General features: G+C 45.7%; 1 protein-coding gene across 8 annotated transcripts in view; it reads left to right on the forward strand.

Moving 5' to 3' along the window:
* Positions 1 to 21893, forward strand: part of LOC310865933 (ankyrin-3-like) — a gene marked incomplete at its 5' end in the record, with an annotated part of 151013 nt that overhangs the window by 121903 nt on the left and 7217 nt on the right. For 2 of the 8 annotated variants that reach the window (XM_083775134.1, XM_083775135.1), the window contains 9 exons: positions 1512 to 1740; positions 1895 to 2020; positions 2757 to 2879; positions 3438 to 3464; positions 4641 to 4722; positions 14526 to 14600; positions 15539 to 15670; positions 16485 to 16628; positions 19711 to 21202. In XM_083775134.1, the coding sequence (XP_083631260.1) occupies positions 1512 to 1740; positions 1895 to 2020; positions 2757 to 2879; positions 3438 to 3464; positions 4641 to 4722; positions 14526 to 14600; positions 15539 to 15670; positions 16485 to 16628; positions 19711 to 21202 (2430 nt within the window). Of the gene's footprint in view, positions 1 to 1511; positions 1741 to 1894; positions 2021 to 2756; positions 2880 to 3437; positions 3465 to 4640; positions 4723 to 5973; positions 13204 to 14525; positions 14601 to 15538; positions 15671 to 16484; positions 16629 to 19710; positions 21203 to 21893 lie in introns of all 8 variants that reach the window. The other 6 variants (XM_083775133.1, XM_083775137.1, XM_083775138.1 and 3 more) reach the window with 6 other exon arrangements.

Genomic DNA, 21893 nt, shown 5'->3' on the forward strand with positions numbered 1-21893 from the left:
CGATACAAAATATAACATTAACACTAGTGGCAGTAGGCCTACCTCACCGACCTTCAGAACACAATAGAAGACATATGTCTATATTAACATTTATAGCAGCCAGCAGCAGTTGGCACATCATCTGAATACAATATGCTATTACCTTCCACATCCACGACGTGAACCTTCTACTCCTCCTCCTCCTCCTCCTCCTCAACAACTCGATAACGTTCTCATGTTTGTTTGTTACTTATTTTCTGATCCATGCAAATAAACAACAACCCGCACTGACCGGAGACGGAGAGGTTCATGCATCCCGCTCGTAAAGCTAAACCAGAAACAGACTGTCATTGCGCCAGCACGGAGGTGCAGGGGCATATACTTTGGGTTTAAAGTTTGCACGCTTCTATCTGTTACTTCTCTGACACAGCGCAGTTCAACTTCAGCCAGTAAATAGTCGGATACCGCTGAGAAAGCTGCAGTTAGGTTCTTAATTAAGGGCGCGTTCTGAATGCAAACTAATAGGCGAGTGCGCTCTGGTGCGGTATGCAAAGAGAAAGAATGACTTCATAACCAATCCTACGGTTCGAATTCTGTACACACGCACACATAGAGCAAAAAATATGGTATGGGGAAAACAATTGAAAATTATTCATAATTTTCTTTTTTTCCCGACTTTCGACTTCTCCTAATTTGAATCGACTTGTGTTAATGAAATCGATGCATCGATTTTTTAATGAATGCCCTAACACACACACACACACACACACACACACACACACACACACACACACACACACACACACACACACACACACACACACACACACACACACACACACACACACACACACACACACTATCTCTATCCCATATCCCATTGTGACACAGCATCATTGGGGTATATACTGTATATTACTGAGGTGTGACTCAAGCTTTCCATCCCACGTCTATGTGTCAACCGAGAGAGAGAAAATAATATCTGTGAGGATTTTTTGGCTCCTGTAAACAAAGTCACGGAATCCTGTCCTCACAGGATTGGAGTCATGTGGGGGCTGTGTGGCCTGATGCGAACAGAGCAGTCCTTGGTCCTCTGAAATTAGATTATTACAGAGCTGTCATGTGACTCAGTGTGCCTCATCAAAGGAAAACACAAACAAACAAACAAAACTACAAAGTAAAAGCCAGGGTGTTAATTTATCTCTGAGACTGAGAGTGTAATAAGTAACATAACGTCGCAATAAGTAGAACAAATTCACAATTATTTTTATTTTTTTTCATTGGTGCAAATTGCCTTTCAGATTGTTACTGACAAGCAGAATACAAATGCTAATGGTGCCTTGTGAATCTGTGGTACAAGACTCAATTTATTAAAATGAACAGTGCATATTTATATTTAGAAAGCTCAAGCTCTTATATCTTACTCATATCAGGCAAATGGTTCTCCTGGCTGGATCCCAGATGCATAACAGTACACAATTTAAAAAAATCTATCCATTTCTTTCCTCTCCTCTCCTCCTCCCCCTCTCCAGATTCTGGCTCGCAGACTGTCACCAGATTCCTGAGACGGTAAGTCTAGCGTCTCAGTTATACCGGGAGCTGATCTGCGTGCCGTATCTGGCCAAGTTTGTGGTGTTTGCCAAGATGAACGACGTCGTGGAGTCTCGGCTGCGTTGCTTCTGCATGACGGATGACAAGGTAGACAAAACACTGGAGCAGCAGGAGAACTTTGAAGAGGTCGCCAGGAGTAAAGATATTGAGGTTTGAACTTTATGTTTAATTGGAGTATGGGGGGGGGGGGGGGGTATTGGTTTTATTAGCAGTAGCTCATCCCCAATGTACTGTACTCTTCCTTATTTCCTTTTTTTTTTTAATTGAAAGTCATGCCAAATTCACTTTTGGGGTTTTTCCATAGGTCCTTGAAACCAAGCCTATCTATGTGGATTGCTATGGAAACCTGTCCCCCCTGATCAAGACAGGAACGCAGTTGGTTTTCAACTTCTTCTCCTTCAAAGAAAACAGACTTCCTTTCAATGTGAAGGTATACTTTTCATTGTTTACGTTGTATACATTTACAGTAGCTGACGCACTCTCATCATGAGTAAATTGGAGGTAAGGTGTTTAAATGACTTGCCAAATGAAACTTTGACAAGACACACTATGGAGGGAATTGAACCTGCAGCTGTTCAGTAATTGTACCTAGCCGCTGTACTACATACCTACTATGTGCCTGTTGATGTACAGTATGTTTGTCACTGATCGAATGATGTCAGGAATGAAATGATCGTCCTCTAAACATGCTGACATGCATATCATCAGTGATGTCCTTGCAGTATCCTAAGACCAGGAACACCAGAGTGATTGATTCTCACGTGGCAGAGCCACGCTAAACTAAACAGGCTAGATTTGTGCATGTCAGACTCATGGCATTCCTGTTTTTCTTTTATTAAATACAGGCTCTGAAAATATATTTTAAGATATTTTCTGCCTGATGATTTTTTTTACGTACATAAATGCAACAAATACCTAACGTAAAATCAGTAATCTTGGTTATACTTTTCACTTTGACATTCATTCTGAAGTAAAAGGATTTAATTTTGGTTCATGCAGAATAATTTACAAAAGATTGCAGATTATATCGGAAGCCAAATTCAATACGCTGCATTTTAGTATTATCTGCAGATTTAGATTTTCCGTAAACGAATGCTGTGGACATGGATCATGAGAGTTTTTGTTGGGCTAAATGTATTTAATTATCATGGTTTGGTTTTCTACAGATCAGGGACATGAGCCAAGACCCGTGTGGTCGACTCTCCTTCCTGAAAGACCCGAAAACCAGTAAAGGTCTTCCACAGGCTGCCATATGCAATTTGAATATCACACTGCCAATTCACAGGAAGGTAGGCTCAACTTATTTGAACTCTTTATTCTCTGTAGGCCATGTCATACCATCCTCATGTAAATTAAATTGAAGGGATAGAACGCAGATAATGTTTTAATGCCAAGGACAAGTGTTGAGAACTTCATTTGGTTTAGAAATGCCTGCCTGCAGCTTGTGTCTTTTATGGGTGTTCAAGCCTGTGCCAGCCATGAGACCCCACAGCGTGCACACATGCAGTCACACATTGCTTGGCTCTCCATGGGCATAGGAGAATCATGTAAAAGAAAAAAAATGCACTTCTCTATTTTGTTTCTTTTGACGTGGTGTTCATTGATCACGAGAAACAATGTAATATGTCGTTGTTTGCTTTTGTTACTTTGCTGGATTTTCTTTTTTTATCTTCTATTTTTTACCGTTTTATTAATCTCATAGCTTTTTTCCCAGGCCTTTTGTTGTCTTTGCTGCACCATTGTCATTCCCTAAGTTTTGTTTCCACCACCCCGCCCCACTATAACGCCCCTGCTGTCCATTGTGTCATCTCTCTCCGCTTCCCACGATGCATCTTGGAAACCCTCAGGATATGGAGTCTGATCCTGATGATGAGGTAAATGGATTCTTCATCATCGCATGGACCCGCTTCTTCTCTGTCGTCCTTTCCGCTGGCTTTGTCTCAGGGGCCGTAGCAAGTTAACCGCGTTGTCGCGAGGACCTTTGTTCTGTGGCGCAGTGACTGTTGAGTTGAGGCTTTTCATGGCAGATCTTCCTCATGGCTTTTAGTCATTGCTGAAAAGTGACCTCATTGTGCGATGCGTGCATGAGCCAAACCGGTGGTTTTGTTTTACTCGACAAGGTTTCTTTAGTATTGTCCTCATCCTGAGTCCTGCGGAGACTTTCTCCGTGCCACGCCTCGGCTTGTTTTCTTTTCTCCTTCCCCCCCATCTCTGTCGTCCTTCCCATAACGGAAAAATCACAAAGTCTCCCATAGTATTTATAGACTCATAGGAACGTTCATACGGGACCATGGTACCTAAAGAAATCTATAACAAAACTTTAACCTTCAGCCACATCTATGTTGTTGAGAATCTTTTAGGGTTTCCTTTTACTCCACCCATGTCCTAAACCTGACTGTAACACACTAAACAATACTAATTTTCCTTCGGTCCATTTATGCTAATAACGATAGTTTACAATAATAGACAAATAATCCCCCCCCCCCCCACCAATAATAGACAATTAGCTCATTCACTGGCAGAGTAAATACATAAAGAATCCACCAACTGAAACTGTGACTGGCAAAGAGCGCCATCTAGCGTAAGAACTAAAAATCGTCCAATGTCATCTTTGGCAGTGTGGGCTTTGGAAAAACAAGTCGCCCAGAGTCGTCTTTGGCAGAGAATGAGTTGACCAACCCCCCCCTACCTTGTGTGATTTTCTCTATGCCTATTTTACTTGAGTAGATAGGCAAAGCATCTATTGCTTGCATAGATGCCCATTTATATAATTAAATGCACCACCCATCCAAGGTGACACTCCCTCCCATCAATTAGAGTCAAGCATTGTCTCCAGAGGTGACTGTATGTTCGGTCACCTACAGTGCCTCTCCCTGTGCAGTACTACTAACAGCATGCACTGACGCACTGCAACCAACCCCAAAATCCCCAGACACAGTAGTGTCTGAATTTACTAATTTAACATAAAAGATTATACATAACACCCGTTCCTTTAGAATACCATTTTTTATGTTCAATCATCTTTTTGTTCTTTTTTTTGTTTGTTGCAGACTGAAAAGCCAGACCGACGTCATACCTTTGCCTCCTTAGCTTTGCGTAAGCGCTACAGCTATCTGACTGACCCTGCATTGAGTGAGTTTCCCATTTTTACTTCCATGAAATCATCAAATTGAAATTATATGTTGACTGTACTTTAATGAAGTTCAGTGTTAGGTGGTCCCGTTTTGCAGTAAACTTTCCATACACCCACAGCATAGCAACATGATCCACAGTCATTCATTGTCAGCTGACATGCCATGATCCACAATCATTCATCAAATGATCCATTTGAATGGTTTATTGTGTGTTTTACGCTTTGCCCACACCCTACCCCATTTTGTGAAAATCTCCTTCCTGTTTGAACTTTATTGTTGTTTTACACTGGCATTGCATTATCCATTTGTTCATTTATGATTTGGAAAAATGTTATGAACTCATGTAGAATAAAAGCATTCTTTTGGGTCTTCCTTATTCTTTATTGACCATTTCACTCTTATTGGCTTTGTGATTGTGTTCAGCTGTGTATATCATATTGTACTATTGGGTTGCACTTTACATTAAGTTACCTATGAACCACAATTTGTCAATATCTACACTGGCTTGTTGCATTCAATATTGCCACTATACTGAGTGCGCTGTAACAATAAGAAACATTGAGGGACTATCAGTTCTGTTTTCATTCATCCATGCCTATTTGATAATGGATTGACAATGGATTGACATTTTGTGTATACTGTACTTTTCATGTTGAAATTGATATAGAAACTGAATGGGCATGGTTGGCTGATAGTACCTCCATTGTAAAGTGCAATCTCATATTTCTTTCTAAATTCAAGGCCAGCAAGGTGGTGTTTTTCTTTATTAGTGATCTACACTTGTGGGGTCATATCTGGCATTGAAAATGAACCAAATGAAAGTATAGACAGACAGTGTCTACTGTCTATATAGTGTCAACCATTTTGTTAAAAGGCACTATAGAAAAGAGGCAGATAAAGCACATCAAAAGTCAATGGAATATTTGCGTAATAGTTTTATCATTCATTCCACCATTATGTAAAGCATTTTATGTTCCTGCACATGCTCCATTGTTAGCTATTAGGTATTCTACTACAGTACTTTTTCATTAATGAACAATTTGAGACCACCACTACCATTCCATCCTTATTTAGTAATTCAAGTTTCTCAAGTAAACAATAATACAACTGTTGCTATTCTGGTTAATGCTGTCACTGACTCAATCACCTTTCTCTCTCTGGTTTTTTCTCTGGTTTTATTTCACGTTATTGTTCTGTTCAATTTTTACGTTTTGTTCCTCATTACTTTTGGATCGACTTGTTATTCAAGAAACACCTGATCGAAGCCCGCAGAGAACACAGCCTACTGGCTACCCTTACAAACCTGTCTTTTCAACGAGATCTTATCAGGCGTGGTCGGCTGTTCCTGTCGCCGTCCCTGGTCAAGCCAGGTCTGGGTTTGGCTCCCTCTCCAGTTCGTCATCCAACACGCCCTCTGCCTCTCCACTGAAGTCCGTCTGGTCCATCACCTCCGCCTCCCCGATCAAGACCAACATCCCTGGATCACCAGCCCACTCCGTCAAGTCAGCCAGTGACATGGCCTCTCCCATACGCTCCTACCGGACCATGTCCTCCCCGATCAAAACCGTGGTCCAGCAGTCCCCGTACCCGGTTCAGAACCCCAATCCCCTGGCTTCGCCAGGGAGAAGCTCCCCGGATCCTGTATCTGTGAAAGGACTGGCAGCCTTGTCTGCCAGGACTTCCCCTATTATACCCGCTGGTGGGGGGAGTCCTCTTCTGGAGAGGTCGTCCATAGCCATGACCCCGCCGACCTCTCCCAAGTCCTCCCTGAACATATACGGCTCATCCATGCCATACAAATCCGTTGTGGTGGGCTCCAGTTCCACATCTTCCTCGCCTATAAAAACTGTCCCGGGTCTCTCTGTCCGGTCACCTGCAGATGCCTCAAGCCCCACTAGGAGCCTGTTTGCCTCGCTCTCTTCACCCCTTAAATCTAACACTCCTCCTCCTAGTGCAGCTGCTTTGATCAATGGAACTGTGTCCCCTACTCACTACCGCTCCTTATCCCCCAACTCCCTTCTCAGCAGCAGTCTACAAGAGAGAATACAGGCGACCACTAATGCGGCGACGACAAGCGTCAATGCAGCCTTTGACGAGGTTGAGAAAACATTTAACTCTTGCTCTGCCGGTTATGGCACCTTGAAGTCCATGTCCTCTTCTGCATCTTCTTCCTACCAGTCCATCAGATCCTCAGCCTCTAGTTCCCTCTATCCCTCTCTGAGATCCCCAACCAACTGCACCACTGTTGTGACATCCAGCACAATGACTGTTCCCGTGTACTCGGTTATAAATGTGCTGCCGGATCCACAGTTTAGGAAGCTCCCTGAGGTGTCAAAGTCAGGTGCTGCCCTTCTGTCCCCTCGCAAGATAACTCCTCCCGCTGAGGCAAGTGCTCAGTTGCAGTCTTGCGTAGCCAGGACTCTTTCACCTGTCAAATCCCCACATTTTATGTCCCCTGCTGCCCTTAAATCAACCACCACTTCGCCACTGTCATCCAGTCAAGAGATACTGAAGGACGTAGCCGACATGAAAGAGGACTTGATCCGGATGTCAGCAATTTTACAAACAGACCCGAATTCCATTGCGAACAAAGGATTACAGTCTAATTCACCCAAAGAGGCTAAGATGGAGGATGAGGAGCCATATAGGATAGTAGAGAGAGTGAAACAAGATTTGGTTAAAGTTAGTGAGATCCTGACTAAAGATGAGGGCAAGGATGGCAGGGCTTCACTGTCCAGGAGCACACTGGATGACATACAATACTCCAAAGTACCAGTGGAGCAACCGCCAAGCAACTGGAGCTATCCGCCGAGATATGAGACAGTGGTCCCTCAAATCATAACAAAGCCAATAGCAGACAGAGATTTTAATTTGTCCAAAGTGGTTGACTACCTGACAAATGATGTCGGTAGCAATTCCTTTTCCAAAATGGCTGAGTCAAAGCATAAAGCAGACGAGGGCAAGAGGGAAGGAGAGGAGAAACAGAAACGTGTCTTAAAGCCAGCAATAGCAGTGCAGGAGCACAAGCTCAAAATGCCTCCAATGCCTAACATGCGCTCCTCAGCCTCAGAAAAGGAGCTCAGTAAACTAGCAGATGTGCTTTTTGGAGCAGACACTGTGCTGGAATCCCCTGATGACATTTCACACGAGCAGGATAAGAGCCCCCTCTCAGACAGTGGCTTTGAGACCAGGAGTGAGAGGACACCCTCTGCCCCTCAAAGTGCAGAAGGCATGGGGCCCAAGGCCCTTTTCCAGGACATTCCAGGACATTCCATTCCTCCAATGATCACTGAGACTAGGACTGAGGTAGTCCACGTCATTAGGAGCTACGAGTCCCCAGAGGACTGCAAACAGCCTGCAATGGAGGAGGCTCGTGCTGTCAGATTCAATGATTCTGAACCTAAATGTCATCTGAGTCCAAGCGCATCCACGTCGGACCAAAGCAAAGCATATCAATTAAAAGTTAGCCCCGATGATGATCCGATGGGAAAAGGGATGAGGGTGAAGGAGGAGACTCATATCACCACCACCACTAGGATGGTGTACCACAAACCCCCAGGCAAAGAGCCGGCATCTGAACGGTGTGAGGAAACTATGTCTGTCCATGATATAATGAAAGCATTTCAGTCAGGCAGGGACCCTTCTAGAGAGTTGGCTGGACTATTTGAACATAAATCTTCCTGTGAGGAATCATCACAGAGAGACTTTGAGGACATTAACTCTAAACCCAAGGTAGAAAGAATAATTGAGGTTCACATAGAAAAGGGCAACAACAGAACAGAACCGACAGAGGTCATCATCAGAGAGACTAAAAATCAACCAGAGAAGGAAATGTACTACTACCCAGGAAACAGGCAAGAAGAGGAGGAGCCGGAAGAATCACTTCCAGGTTACCTTGAGTCATGTAGAATGAACACACCCATGTCACAGGAAGAGGACAGCCGTCCTAGTTCAGCCCACCTCATGACAGATGACTCATACAAAACCCTGAGGCTACTTAGCCAGCAATCTGTAGAGTACAATGAAGATGAGTCATCAGAACTTAGGGGGGAAACTTATAACTTTGCAGAAAAAATGCTTCTCTCTGAGAAACTTGAACAGTGTCATTCTGACACAGAGGAGTACTTGAGGGATAGATCTCGTTTTCACTCGCCAGACAGGAGCAGTCACAGTGAGGGTAGACCCAGTGTGCCAAGGACAGAATATGTCTTCAGGTCATCTAGAAATGTATTTGACAAATCTGGGAGAATGACCAATGTAGATGATAACTTTGACCAACTGACACTTCTCCAGTATTCCTCTGAGCCTGGCAGCCCAAAACACTCTGTTTGGATGCGTGTGTCAGACGACGCACCGGTTAAGAATAGAGAACAAATCATGTATGGAGACAGAGTTGACAGGACTGTAAAAGAGGCAGAGGAAAAACTTAGCGAGGTTTCTCAGTTCTTTCGTGAAAAAACAGAAAAACTAAATGATGAGCTGTCATCTCCTGAGAAGAAATCACGCAGGTCAGATTGCAGGGAAACACGATCAGGGCCCAGCTCTACACACAGCAGCCCTGAGAGGTCAGCGTATAGGTACACAGGTAGCGGAGAAGAATCGAACCGAGAAAGACTTCGAGACAGATTCGGCTCTAATGATAGGAAATGTGCCAGCTTACCTAGCAGCCCAGAGAGGAGAGTTCTTCTGCAGTATAATGATTCTGACAGAAGAAAACAGGTCGATGGAACATCGCAGGGAAGCACAGGTGAAACCCCTAAACCTTATCAAGTGTCATCTTCCAAAGTCAGTGCAGTGAGGCTAAAGTTTGAACAAGAGGGTCAGAAGCAAGAAATGGCTTCTCAGTGGGGTCAAAATTCAAATCCTCCGGTCAGGAAACTCCAAGAAAGTAACATACCTGCGTATCAAGTTTTTGCTGGCTCAAATATGCCTAGAACACCGGACAGTCCGGGAAACCAGAGGAGAGGTCTAGATAGTGAGTTCTCTCCCAAACATGGAAAAGAACAGGACGACAAAAACATGTTCAAAAGTGGCCAGGGAAATGAGAACTATAAAATCCAATCACCAAACATCCAAACATCTCACTTAGTGCACGAGACAAGGAAAGATGGCAATAATAGTGACTCACAAAGGCAGGAGACCACCAAGAAAATAATTTACACAGAACTTGTGGTCCGAGAAAGTCCGAAGAGCAATGGCAGTCTAAAAAAAAACTCGGAATCACAAATTCCTGTTAGAGTGCAATCAAATTTCACAGAAAACCGCCAATCCACCTCATTAAATACCTCTGTTAAACCCTGTGATAGGGCAGGGTCTCAAATACCTACTCCAGTAGCTAGAAATCGGTTACACAGTGGTTCAGAGACCAATAGGTCTACATTGGTAAGGAAATCCACTGATTCATTAGATGCTATGTCAAATGTAGTGTGTAATGGTGTAGAAGGCGATGAAATAGAGTATTTAGATCAAGTAACCCCTGTGGTTATCACGGAGGGCTATAAAGATATCAAACCTTTACCAGTTTATGTTAGCATTCAGGTAGGCAAGCAGTATGAGAAGGAAACAGCCGGCCAACTGGGAACATACAAAAAGATAGTGAGTCACGAGAGTAGGACCATTCACGAGACCAAGGGTGCGTTTTACACAGTTAAACAAAAGCAGCCGCCGTCGCCTCACAGAAGTCCTGAAGATGACACGCTAGAACAGGTGACATTTATGGACAGCTCTGGGAAGAGTCCTGTTACCCCTGAGACGCCCAGCTCAGAGGATGTGAGTCTGACATCTAGAACGCCAGAGTCGTTGATAGGTTCTATGTCCGGCATGCCGAGCCCCATCCCAGAGGAGTCTGAGTCAGACGATGGGAAGACATTCATCTTCAAAGGTCCGCCAAAAGAAAAGAGCAGGCCATCTTCATTAGAGCCATCCAGTAGTAAGCAGGATTCATCGAAGCAGAAGTCCAAGGACAAGAGAGTGGCTTATATAGAGTTCCCCCCTCCTCCTCCTTTAGAGGCAGAGCATTCGGACCCAGAGAAAAGGGGATCCTGTGCCTCCTCTGAGGCGGAGACGGAGATGATGGAAGTAAACCTCCAGGAGGAGCACGATAGACACCTCCTCGCTGAGCCCATCATCAGAGTCCAGCCACCGTCGCCCATCCCCCCTGGAGCCGATGACAGTGACACGAGCGATGACGAGTCTGTCTTCCATCCCATCCCTGTAAAAAAGTACACGTTCAAAATGAAAGAGGAGGCAGATAAACAGCCAAAGAACAAAAGATCAGAGAAAACTGGTAATGACAATCCCATTGATTTGGGGATCAATGGCCTATTAAAGGAGGAAGAAGAGGACTTTGATCAAAATGGCAATGACCAGTCGATCACTGACTGCTCCATAGCAACCACTGCCGAGTTCTCCCATGACACAGATGCAACAGAGATAGACTCTTTAGATGGTTATGACCTTCAGGATGAGGATGATGGGCTGAGTGAAGACCCTAAAACATCTAGCCTTTCCACTGATGGCAAAATGACTGACCGCTCATTCAGTCAGTCTAAGTTAGAGGTGATAGAGGAAGAGAAATGTGAGGAAGGAGGGGATAATGGAAAGACAAAAAGTAGCACATCTGCAAAAAACAGCGAAGAAGAAAAGGATTACACCCTTGAAGGAAGACACCCAGAAAGACAACAGACTTTCGCAGATAACTACTTTGGCTACCAGCTGGAAGAGGAGCTGAACTCCACGTTTAAGACTGTTGCCACAAAAGGTCTCGATTTTGACCCCTGGTCATCCAAAGGGAATGACAATGATGGCGTCTTTGACTCAAAAGCGAAAGACGAAGACCCCAAACCCTTTGGCCTGTCAGTAGAAGACAAGTCACAGGCCACCACACCCGACACAACCCCCGCTCGAACGCCGACTGACGAGAGCACGCCGACTAGCGAGCCTAACCCCTTCCCCTTCCACGAGGGGAAGATGTTTGAGATGACGCGCAGTGGTGCTATTGACATGAGCAAGCGGGACTTTGTTGAAGAGAGGCTTCAGTTTTTCCAGATTGGTGAGCATTCCTCTGACCCTAAATCAGGGGACAAGGGGAGAGGGGGCAACATCCTGGGTGTAGTTACCTCTCAAAAAACAGGGGAGAGGGGCACAGTAGAGTTTAGAGACACCACCACAGACAGCAGCACACCAACATCACCACCACCACCAGCAGCAGCAAAGTGCGGCCCTGCACAGACTGGCAATGGCACTGGCTGTACCGGTTCTGACGCCCCGACCGGTGACGCCTTAGCCGAGATGGCCTCGTGTACGATCACGGCCTCTAAGGTCGATCCCAAATTACGTACCCCCATTAAAATGGGCATCGCTGCCTCCATAACTGTGAAAAAAGACTTGGGGGATCCAGCGGAAGTTAAAGTTGACATGTCAGAAGGTCAGATAGTGCCAGAGTACATCAGCTTAGAGGGTCTGTGTGCAGGGAGCCAGACCAATAGAGAGAGGAGAGGTTACCCTGCCGAGAACAGCAACAACAACAACAACCTGGAGTCATCCAGTGTGCAGGCCAACTACATCCAGTGTGGCAGTGTGGTGTTTAATTTGCAGTCATCATCTGAGCCCACACTTCAGAAAGCCAGCAGGATAGAAGCGCTAAGCTGTAGGGATTCAGACAACAGGGCAGAAGGGAGCAGTTGTAGTCAAGCTGAACAGATGAAGAGTGAAACACTTAAAGAAAGCGAAGTGAAGCAGCCAAAGTCGAGGCTCCCAGTAAAAGCATCAGGGTGGACGTTCCACACACAGGGGACAGCCATAGGTAAACAGAAACCCAAACAAGCAGTGAAGGCTGAGGTTAGGAAGAGAGCAGAGCCAGCCATAGCCAAAGTAGAGCCCAGGTCCAGAATCCCAATCAAGGATGTTAAAAAGAGCAGCACAGCTGCCACAGCCAGCCCCCTTATATCCGTTCGAGTCTCATCCCGGCCTACGAGGGCACTGGACCCAGAGAGAGCAGCCATACAGTTGCCCTCGAGGCTGCCACTGAAGGACAGGCATCAGGTGAGCAGTGTCGCAGGTGAGGCATCAGGCAGAAAGGACAGTCAGGAGAACCCTAGCGAGGTTTGTAAGCGCACCATCGAGTACTTTAAAGGGATTAGCGGGGAGACGCTAAAGCTGGTGGACCGGCTGTCAGACGAGGAGAAAAAGACAGAACAGTCGGAGGAGGACAGCACCTCCCGGAGCACCTCGCTGTCGGACGCCTCCCAGCCCTCCCAGCCTTCCCAGCCCTCCCAGCCCTCCCAGCCCTCCCGCTCATCCAGGTCTGGTAGAGGTTCGAGGGCTGAGGCCGGGGCCGCGTCCGTAAGGGCAAAGGCGGCGGCGACGGACAGGGCCTCCGGCAGTGAGAGAAGCAGGAGGAGTAGGCGGACTGGTGGCAAGGAAGGCAGTCAGGCAGTCACTGGGCCTCGGGCGCCCCCCGTCGCGGAGATCAAGCCTAGTTTGTAAAACTTTCACACTATGTTCAAAATACATCTATATATTTATCTCTCTATACATATCACGTTTAGTTGCATGATGTCGTGATCGTTTGATGGATGAATTGATTGGAATGCCTGTGGCGTGTTGTTATATTCTCTTACAAACAATAGCTGTCATTTAATTTGTATATATTGTTTTGTCATCGCTGTACTGTGTATTGTATTGTCCTTGTTGCCAGACTCCCAACACCCCAACCCCTCCCCCCCCCCCCCCCAACCCCCCAACCCCACCCTCTCAGGCCTGTTCAACCCCGTCGTAGTGGTAGTAAAAGCATGCGAGTAGTAATGACTGGGCCACCTCCGGCACAGCCAGTCTCTTCGTGGCGACCCCCCCCCAAGTCTGTCTGTCTGTCTGTCTGTGCAGGGTGGCTACTGAAAACCTGCCAATGTAGCGGTCCCTATAATCCATGTTCTGAGCTATGTTACACAACCTAAATATGTGTTAGCACACACAAGAAGCTCTCTGCATGTTAACATACAGTAGCAGTCTGACATAGCGTCGTGCACCTTAGTGTTGTAGAACAACATCAGTCCTGATATGTTTTGTGTGGTTCTTATGACAGTTTCTGCCTGCCTTTAGGATAAACATATTCATAGAGCTCCACATATCCTATTAACACATTTTAGTATGCCATAATGTGTCTAGTGCGGTCAAGCCTTTTCTTGCCAACCTGGGAAACTATTCTAAATTAACACAACGTGCCTGTACTGTACTCTGACCAAAGAATACATATGTCAGAGTCTGCACCAGGATTTGAATACAATGCATTTTCAACCTTTTTAAAATCACTCTTAAGGTTGATGGTTACATCATATTCTCCTCTTGATAAATATAAACAGTTGGCCAGAAAAGTGATCTATCTATTTCTATCTCTATCTATCTATCTATCTATCTATCTATCTATCTATCTATCTATCTATCTATCTATCTATCTATCTATCTATCTATCTATCTATCTATCTATCTATCTATCTATCTATCTATCTATCTATCTATCTATCTATCTATCTATCTATCTATCTCTCTCTCTCTCTCTCTCTCTCTCTCTCTCTCTCTCTCTCTCTCTCTCTCTCTCTCTCTCTCTCTCTCTCTCTCTCTCTCTCTCTCTCTCTCTCTCTCTCTCTCTCTCTCTCTCTCTCTCTCTCTCTCTCTCTCTCTCTCTCGCTCTCGCTCTATCTATCTTATCTGTATATCTATTTTATCTTTTCTCTCTTACATTTCACTGTGTAGGGCAGAGGAGTGTGAGCGGTGTTGATTAATTGTTGTCCTGTGCTACCCCAGGTCCCCAGAGCCCATGTGAGAGAACAGACCTGCGCATGGCCATTGTGGCCGACCACCTGGGATTGAGCTGGACCGGTGAGAAAATGCTGCAATATTCTGTCTGAGTTGTCTCTCTCTCTCTCCCCCCCTCTCTTTTCTTTCTCTCTCTCTCTCTCTCTCTCTCTCTGTCTCTGTCTCTCGCTCTCTCACTGTGGCCCTTTCCATCAGTTTTTCACTTCATTGCCCCTAAATGAACTAAGCCCTTAATACTCTACTGTTGGAAAAGTGTGCCATCTACTGGCTAAGACATTACATTGCACAGTTTTAATTCTAGGTTATGAAAATACAGTATAGAATTATTAAGGACACATGGTCCATAGCAACATACAAATACAAAGACAAACAAAGGCAGACATAGTCCCCATAAAATCATAAATTAAAATACAGGCTTACACGCCAATTGTTAGATAGAGACAAATCTGACTGAACTCGACACAGGCTTAGCTGTAGGTTGTCATCAGAATGACTGATAAAAACGCTTTGTCAACTCTTAATATTTATTTGAGTATTTGTCTGAAGGCAATCCGAACCTTAACATGGCATAGAAAGATTACAGTATTTACATACTATGTATATTGAATTCCATCAATAATTATGAGCTAGAAAGTGTGGTTATACAGACAATTTCTCGGGACAAGAGTCTCGCATAAGTACAGTATGATGATGATGTATTGACCCACTTGACGTCATAGGGTCATAGGAACCCTGAAAAGTGTATACGGAATAGATAAATAAACTAGAAATGCACTCCCTCGAGATGCCAACTTGCGCCTTGCACACAAGTATTGTGCGCAAGCATAGCGCGCCATGGGGTGCGCTCACCACTGCTGGTATGACTGCTGCTCTGAGTCCTAAAGCTCTCTGCTGCTGTCTGGGTACGACTGCTTCTCTGTGCAGTCGTACCCAGACAGCAGCAGAGAGAGACTGCTCAGATAATTTCTAATGAGTTTATGTACTGTATGTGTGAATTGCAGAGCTGGCTCGGGAGATGGACTTCAGTGTGGATGAGATCAACCACATCCGACTAGACAACCCCAACTCTCTGACAGCACAGAGTTTCATGCTGCTAAAGAAATGGGTCAGCCGTGATGGGAAAAATGCCACTAGTGAGTCCATATCTCTCACTGATATATCATTTTATTTTCTTGCTTTTTCAACTCCTTTATCCTTTACCCCACCCTCTCTCTCCCTTTATTTCCCTGCGCCCTCATTTCTAAGTCCCTGATTTTGCTTTAGAGTTAAAGTTTGCACCGTAACAAATCACACCTTCATATCAAGCTTCCTAAATTCAAGGTCTCTTTCCGAGTCAGAGTGCCCCTTCAACAGATATGTTTCCACCTATTGGTTGTTCTGTCTATCTGGCCTCCTTCAACATCTGTTCTCTCACTCCCTCTCTTCCCAACATATTTTAAGGGCAAAATGACAGTAGGATAGTTGCATTCATTCAACTTGTGATAGGGCAAGTTGAATGAATGCAGCTGCATTCCCATTCAAAGTGCTGCTGCTTGCTTGTGAGGCATATCCTCAAGCACCACTCAGGACAAGATGTTCTGGACAACAGTCAGAACAGTCAGTCCTAGTATGGCCTACTTAGCCTCAAACCAGAGAAAATGAACAAGTATCTTTACACTATCAACGGTTGCAGTTCTATCAGAAATCGCATGTTATGCTGCTATTTATTGCCTTCAACAATAATAATATTGGGATTAAATAATAATAATAATGTGGTTAGAAGAATGGACGCTGAAGAGGCTGAAAACATTTGTTTGCTGTCCCTCAAAGCCTCATTTTTTAGGACTGTGCACTGAAAAAAAGGACGCTCACTGTAGCTTGTATATAATTAAGACCCATACCATACCCAGCTCTTGTTTCATCTTTACACAAACTGACTGACATTTTCTCTTGTCTTCTCCTTCACAGCGGATGCCTTAACTGCGGTGCTGACCAAAGTCAATCGGATGGATATTGTGACTTTACTGGAGGGCCCGATATTTGACTATGGTAACATTTCAGGCACAAGAAGTTTTGCCGATGATAGCGCTGTTTTCCGGGATCAGGCTGATGGTAAAGTTTAGCTCTATCTAGCTGACCTCTTACCTCGTCCTGCTGCCTCCTGTTGTATTTAATTTTGTGCCCCACAATCTAATGAACTGTTTCCCAAACAATGGGTCAGGGGCCCATTTTTGGGTCGCGGACACATTTTTTATGGGTCGCGAGTAAATAGGCCTATCCCTTTTTCCTTTCATTTAGTACATTTTCTCCAAAATAAAACTATTATTCCAAAAGATTTTCAAACATTAAAAAAGTCTAATACATACAGACATAATAAAGTCAACCATTTTTCTAAAGAATTTCATTTAAAAATTCCACAAATGTAAAAATAGCTATATCGTGGTGTGGCACACCAGAGCCTGTAGATCTGCTGTTTTCACTAGTTTGGGCCCATTTCTCATCTCGTCTTGAGCTAAATGGTTTGGGAAACACTAATCTAATGGGCCAGTTTCCTAGACATAGCTGGCAGATATTTTCCAGTGGTAATCTCTAGAGAAATGTACTGTATTTAATTTCCTTTCTGGGATTTGATCGTCTCGATAACTGGCCTCTATAAATCCCAGAACTGAGTCCCTTGCTTTGCCAAATAATGTGTTTTGCAATAGAAGCTATTAGCTAATAGCTATGGCCTATTTTACATTTGTTGGTATAATTTCCCCTTCCTTGCGTTTTAATTGGGCTTATACCCATTATCTCAATAGCGTTACATTTGATTTTGAGCAAATAGCATGCACAGGATGATAAAGGCTTGACCTGGCTGGGCTATTCAATACAATTGTGCCTATCAACCTGTTGAGTTGACTGAATTTGGCCTGAGATGAAATTACTAACGACTCTGATGAGTACCATGTTCTGTGTTACTCGTTAGTACTTAGCTCTTGTTCAGGTGAATGCACATGTGCAAATCTTAACATGACGTTTACCTGGCGGCCACAAAAACTCAATGTCAGGAATCCCATTCTAACCAAGTGCACGCTGTAACATGCCGCTTCTACCTGTTGTTCAGTAACCTTTGACTTTTCATTAAAACAACTGTTTTATCTTAGCGAGCCTGTGAATTCCCTAATGCATGTCTGTATGAACTCTAGTGTGTTGTTCACCCTGTAGAGTGCACTCTGTTCTGTTCACTCTCTAGCTCCTCATTTAGTTTAGAGACCTCTTAGTGCTCCTCCACTTCCTCTGAGCCTTCCCTGGATAGATGAGAGCGCCTCTTCCTCTACAAAAACAGACCGCCTCCTCCTCTTCCACCTCTTCTTCCTCCTGCTGCTGTCTCCCATCATACCCACCCCCTCCCAGCAGTATCCACATGCGCTGGCAACAGTCCATAACAGCTCTTAACATCGTTTAAGAGTCATGTGCTGTTGATGTCCTTTTGTGTACCATTCCTCCATTCCCCACCTATCCCACCCCCATACATTACATTCCTCAAAATCAGTCCTCAGTCACGCCTCTCATTAATTCGCTGTCTTGTTATGCTAACACATTTTAAGACCCATTGAGTCTGTGCATTTGTTGTTTTTCATCTGTTCTTTCTGTTGTCTCCTTTTCTCTTTTCTTTTTACCTTTCATTTTTTGTTTTCATTGTGTTGCCTTGCCTACTGTATGTGCCATTTTCTGTCACCTTCGTCTTTCCCTGTAGTTTCCCTCATTGTACCTCTGTACCCTTGCAAACTGTCAGAAACCGCCCCATTGGCTCCTCTTTCCCCCCCTCCCTCACCCATTACCCCTACCTCGATGCCCTGCCTCTATCCCATGTCCCCACGCCGCTCTCTGAGTTACGAGTCCTCCATTTCTCTCCGTGACCTGGCTCCTCCGCCACAGTTTCGGACGCTCGGGGGCAGCAGCCAGTCTGCTTTCTTCCCTTTCTCACCCCACCCTTCCTCTCCCATCCCTCTCATCTCGTCACCTGTACCTGCCACCGCGGTACCTCCCTCTCCATCCCCCACTCTGGCCATGCCCCTCTCTCCAGCTCTCACTCCGTCTGTTATCCCCCCAACTCCGTCCGATGCCGTGCTGCTGGACTTTGCTGACGTACACTCCCCCGTTCCTTCATGCACGGCAGTTACGTCCTCTCCCACCGCTGTCCCTCTTGAACCTGCGACCGCGGTCGCCACTGTCCCCTCTACTCCTATACCTGCTCCAACCACACCGTCCTCTCTCACTCTTTCATCCTCCTGTCCCCCGTCTGAACCTTTACCGGCGTCCTCCAGCCTCTCCCTGCCTGCACCTGGGCCCTCGCCGTCTGACGCTCCTTCCCTGGGGACCCAGCTGTGCACGTCCTCCCATCCCGTCTCCCCTTCCCTCTCCTTGGCTTTCAGTCCTATAATGTCACCCTCTGGGTCTCGTTGTTCCAGCCCCGGTCCCTCCTCCCCGCCGCTTCGCTCCCTGTCCCCCTGTCCTCACTGTCAGTGTACCTGCGTGGCCTCCGCCCCCCTTGCTCCGTCCCTTCCTGTTGATCCCTCCACTATGGAAATATTCATTTAGCTCCTCCGTCCATGTGCCTCTTGTGCCCCTGCTTGTCCTCGTCCTCTCTCATCTCTCTTGTGTCTCATGTGAGCATGTAACTGAACATCCACTCAAATCGTAATCATATTGCATTCATCCCATTGCACCCTATGATGGCCTTATGTCCCTAGTGTGTCTCACATTCAATGACTTATCTCACCAAAAACACTGAGTGACTCTGTACTTTTAACAGCATCACAAGATAATGAATCAATCTTGCCTGCTAAAATACTGTTAAAAGACTTTTTCCCCCCCAATATGCTTTTATCTTTTACCTTTGTGTATGACATGAGCAAGCTCTATAGTAAAGTACCGGTAATTATTTCATGCAGTGCACCTGTTGCCGTATTGCCCGTTTGGCAAGGTGACTCATTGTGGCATCAGTATCATTATTGTTAATGTATATCACCATCTTAGCTCGTGGTTGCTTGGATACATGCTATACACTCCAGTCTACGTGTCATTGTCCATGTCATGAGGTGTGCATGTGTTGGTGTCTGTGTTTGACTGTGTGCATGGGTCATACTCAATATGTCATGTGCTCGTGCTTGGGTGTTTGTTTCTACATTTGTCATCCTGTCACCAACAGATTATCAGAGCATCCTAGCGGAGCTGCAGTCCCCCGCCGCACTGCACTCCGACCCCCACTTCCTGGAACCTGAAATCCCCGTCACCCCCAACCCCACCCCTGCCCCACACCACCATTACCATTACCCCGACCCAGACACCCCCGTCGCAGCGAGCCCCCAACCTCAGCCCCTGCCCTGGAGCCCAGAGATAGAGCCTGGTAGCGGAGAGCCGGACAGTCCCCCTCGGAGCCCCCCCAGACCCTGTGAGCTCGCCCTGTCTGTCCCTGTCTTTGTACTACCTGACCCCATCCTACCCACACGCACCAAGCCTCACATCGCTCTGAACGACCAGCTGCTGCTGAGCGAGGACGAGGACAGGTCATGTCAAGAGGCAGAGGTGCAACACAAGGCCAAGGCCGAGAGGTACGAGTCAGACAGAGACATGGCTTACTCTACGTCTTCTGCCTCGGTGTCACCGGTGTCGTCGGTATCACCACTGACGCCTGACGGAGTACAAAAGGGGGATGGAGCGCTGACTCCCAATGGAGCAACAGAGGAGCACGGTGTGAACGCAGGTGATGAGGAAGTAACGGAGAGGCTAGTGGAGGTTGTAACCATGGCTACAGCAGAGTCCGTTGAGGGAAATGGCAGGGTGAGACAAGAAGTAGAGGAGGAGTGGAATGAAAAGGCCGGACAACGGAATGAAGCAACTGAAGGAAATAGTGAGTCAATGGCAGTAGACGGGCCTACACCTGCACTGGAAAATAAATGTACTGCAGAAGACAGGGGGGAGTCCGCAAGGGTTGGGGCAGTCGTGATACACAAACAGCTCATAGAGCATGGGAAGTTGGAGACAGTGTGTGGAGTTGAAGCAATAGAAGAGCTACATAATCTGATAGAGGATCATTTGACAGAATTGGCACACAAGGTGAAAGACAACAGCACTGCAATAGAAGCAGAATCTGACTTAAAGGTTATGGAGGAGGGGGCAGCAGGGGAGAGTGAGAAGAGAGACGTAGGTGGACGTGTGGATAAAGAGAACAGTAGGTTGCTAGTTAACAGTGAAGGAGGAACCCAGATAGTGGAAGTTGTCGTGACTGGTGTAGACGGCTCACGGGAGGAGCTGGAGGCCTGTGAGGAGCAGGCCACTCCCCTGGACCTCTCCCCTCAGGCCTGGGTCGTGGCGCTGGCGGACCTCCAGCCCAGTGACTCGACTTCCAGTGAGGAGAAGGAGGCTGGCGGAGACGGAGACGGAGACGACGAAGAAATATCGGAGGAGATCCGATCTCTGCTGGAGGAGGTGAAGAGGGAGCTAGGCTCGGAGGACACGGAGGAGGGCGAGGAGATGACGGAGGCCAGGGTGCAGGATATTCTCAGTAGGGTGGAGCAGGCAGAAAAAGATATGTGTTCATTTCCAGCAGGTTGGCAGAGCGAGTCGTCAAGCGTCAACGTGGAGCCGCCCACGCCGGGCCGCAGCATCAGCTCGGACCGGCTGGACAGACCGGAAAACAGGTACTGTACTTACTGTAACAGGACTGTTCTCAGTGCTGTGTTCAGTGCTATCATAATGTCAGCATACGCTGTAAAATCCCTAGGGTTAACTTAATTCACAGTGTACAAATGGATGAATGAGCGCTGTGAATTGTACTGTGTATGCTGGCATTATTACTGAATACATCACTCCAGGAATATAGATAAAATATAGATAAACATAGATTTTAGTCATTTACAAAAATCAAATCACCATCTCGAATTGAGGTCTATCTTGTAAAAGTCCATTTCAATGTTGGACTGTAGCAATTGTTACATTAATAACAAATAATTATAATACTAGATCTATGTTTATTTTTTAAAGGACCTATAACCTATAATTGAACATAAAATTTAACTTTTTCAATTCCTTTTGTGGTTTTGGGGCTCCCATATGTGTTTTCTATCCCCACAAATAACCAATTTTGAACAATCAGGCTTACATATCATATGGGTGCTTTAATGGAAATTGCTCTCAGGTACAGCTCAACTGATTTTGTCCTCATCGTGATGTCATCAATGTCACCCTACTTTGTATAATTCCTCCTCTTCTTCAGTCTTCAGTTCCAAATTTGCATTTCCACTTTGTTTACAATGTCCACCATTGTTGATTTTCCAAGCTGGCATGGAATGGAAACAAGCCTGCTTTTATCTAGTATTTATCAGTATTATA

Source organism: Protomyctophum parallelum (genome assembly GCF_964188405.1).
Source record: "Protomyctophum parallelum genome assembly, chromosome: 10".
NCBI classification, from domain to species: Eukaryota; Metazoa; Chordata; class Actinopteri; order Myctophiformes; family Myctophidae; genus Protomyctophum; species Protomyctophum parallelum.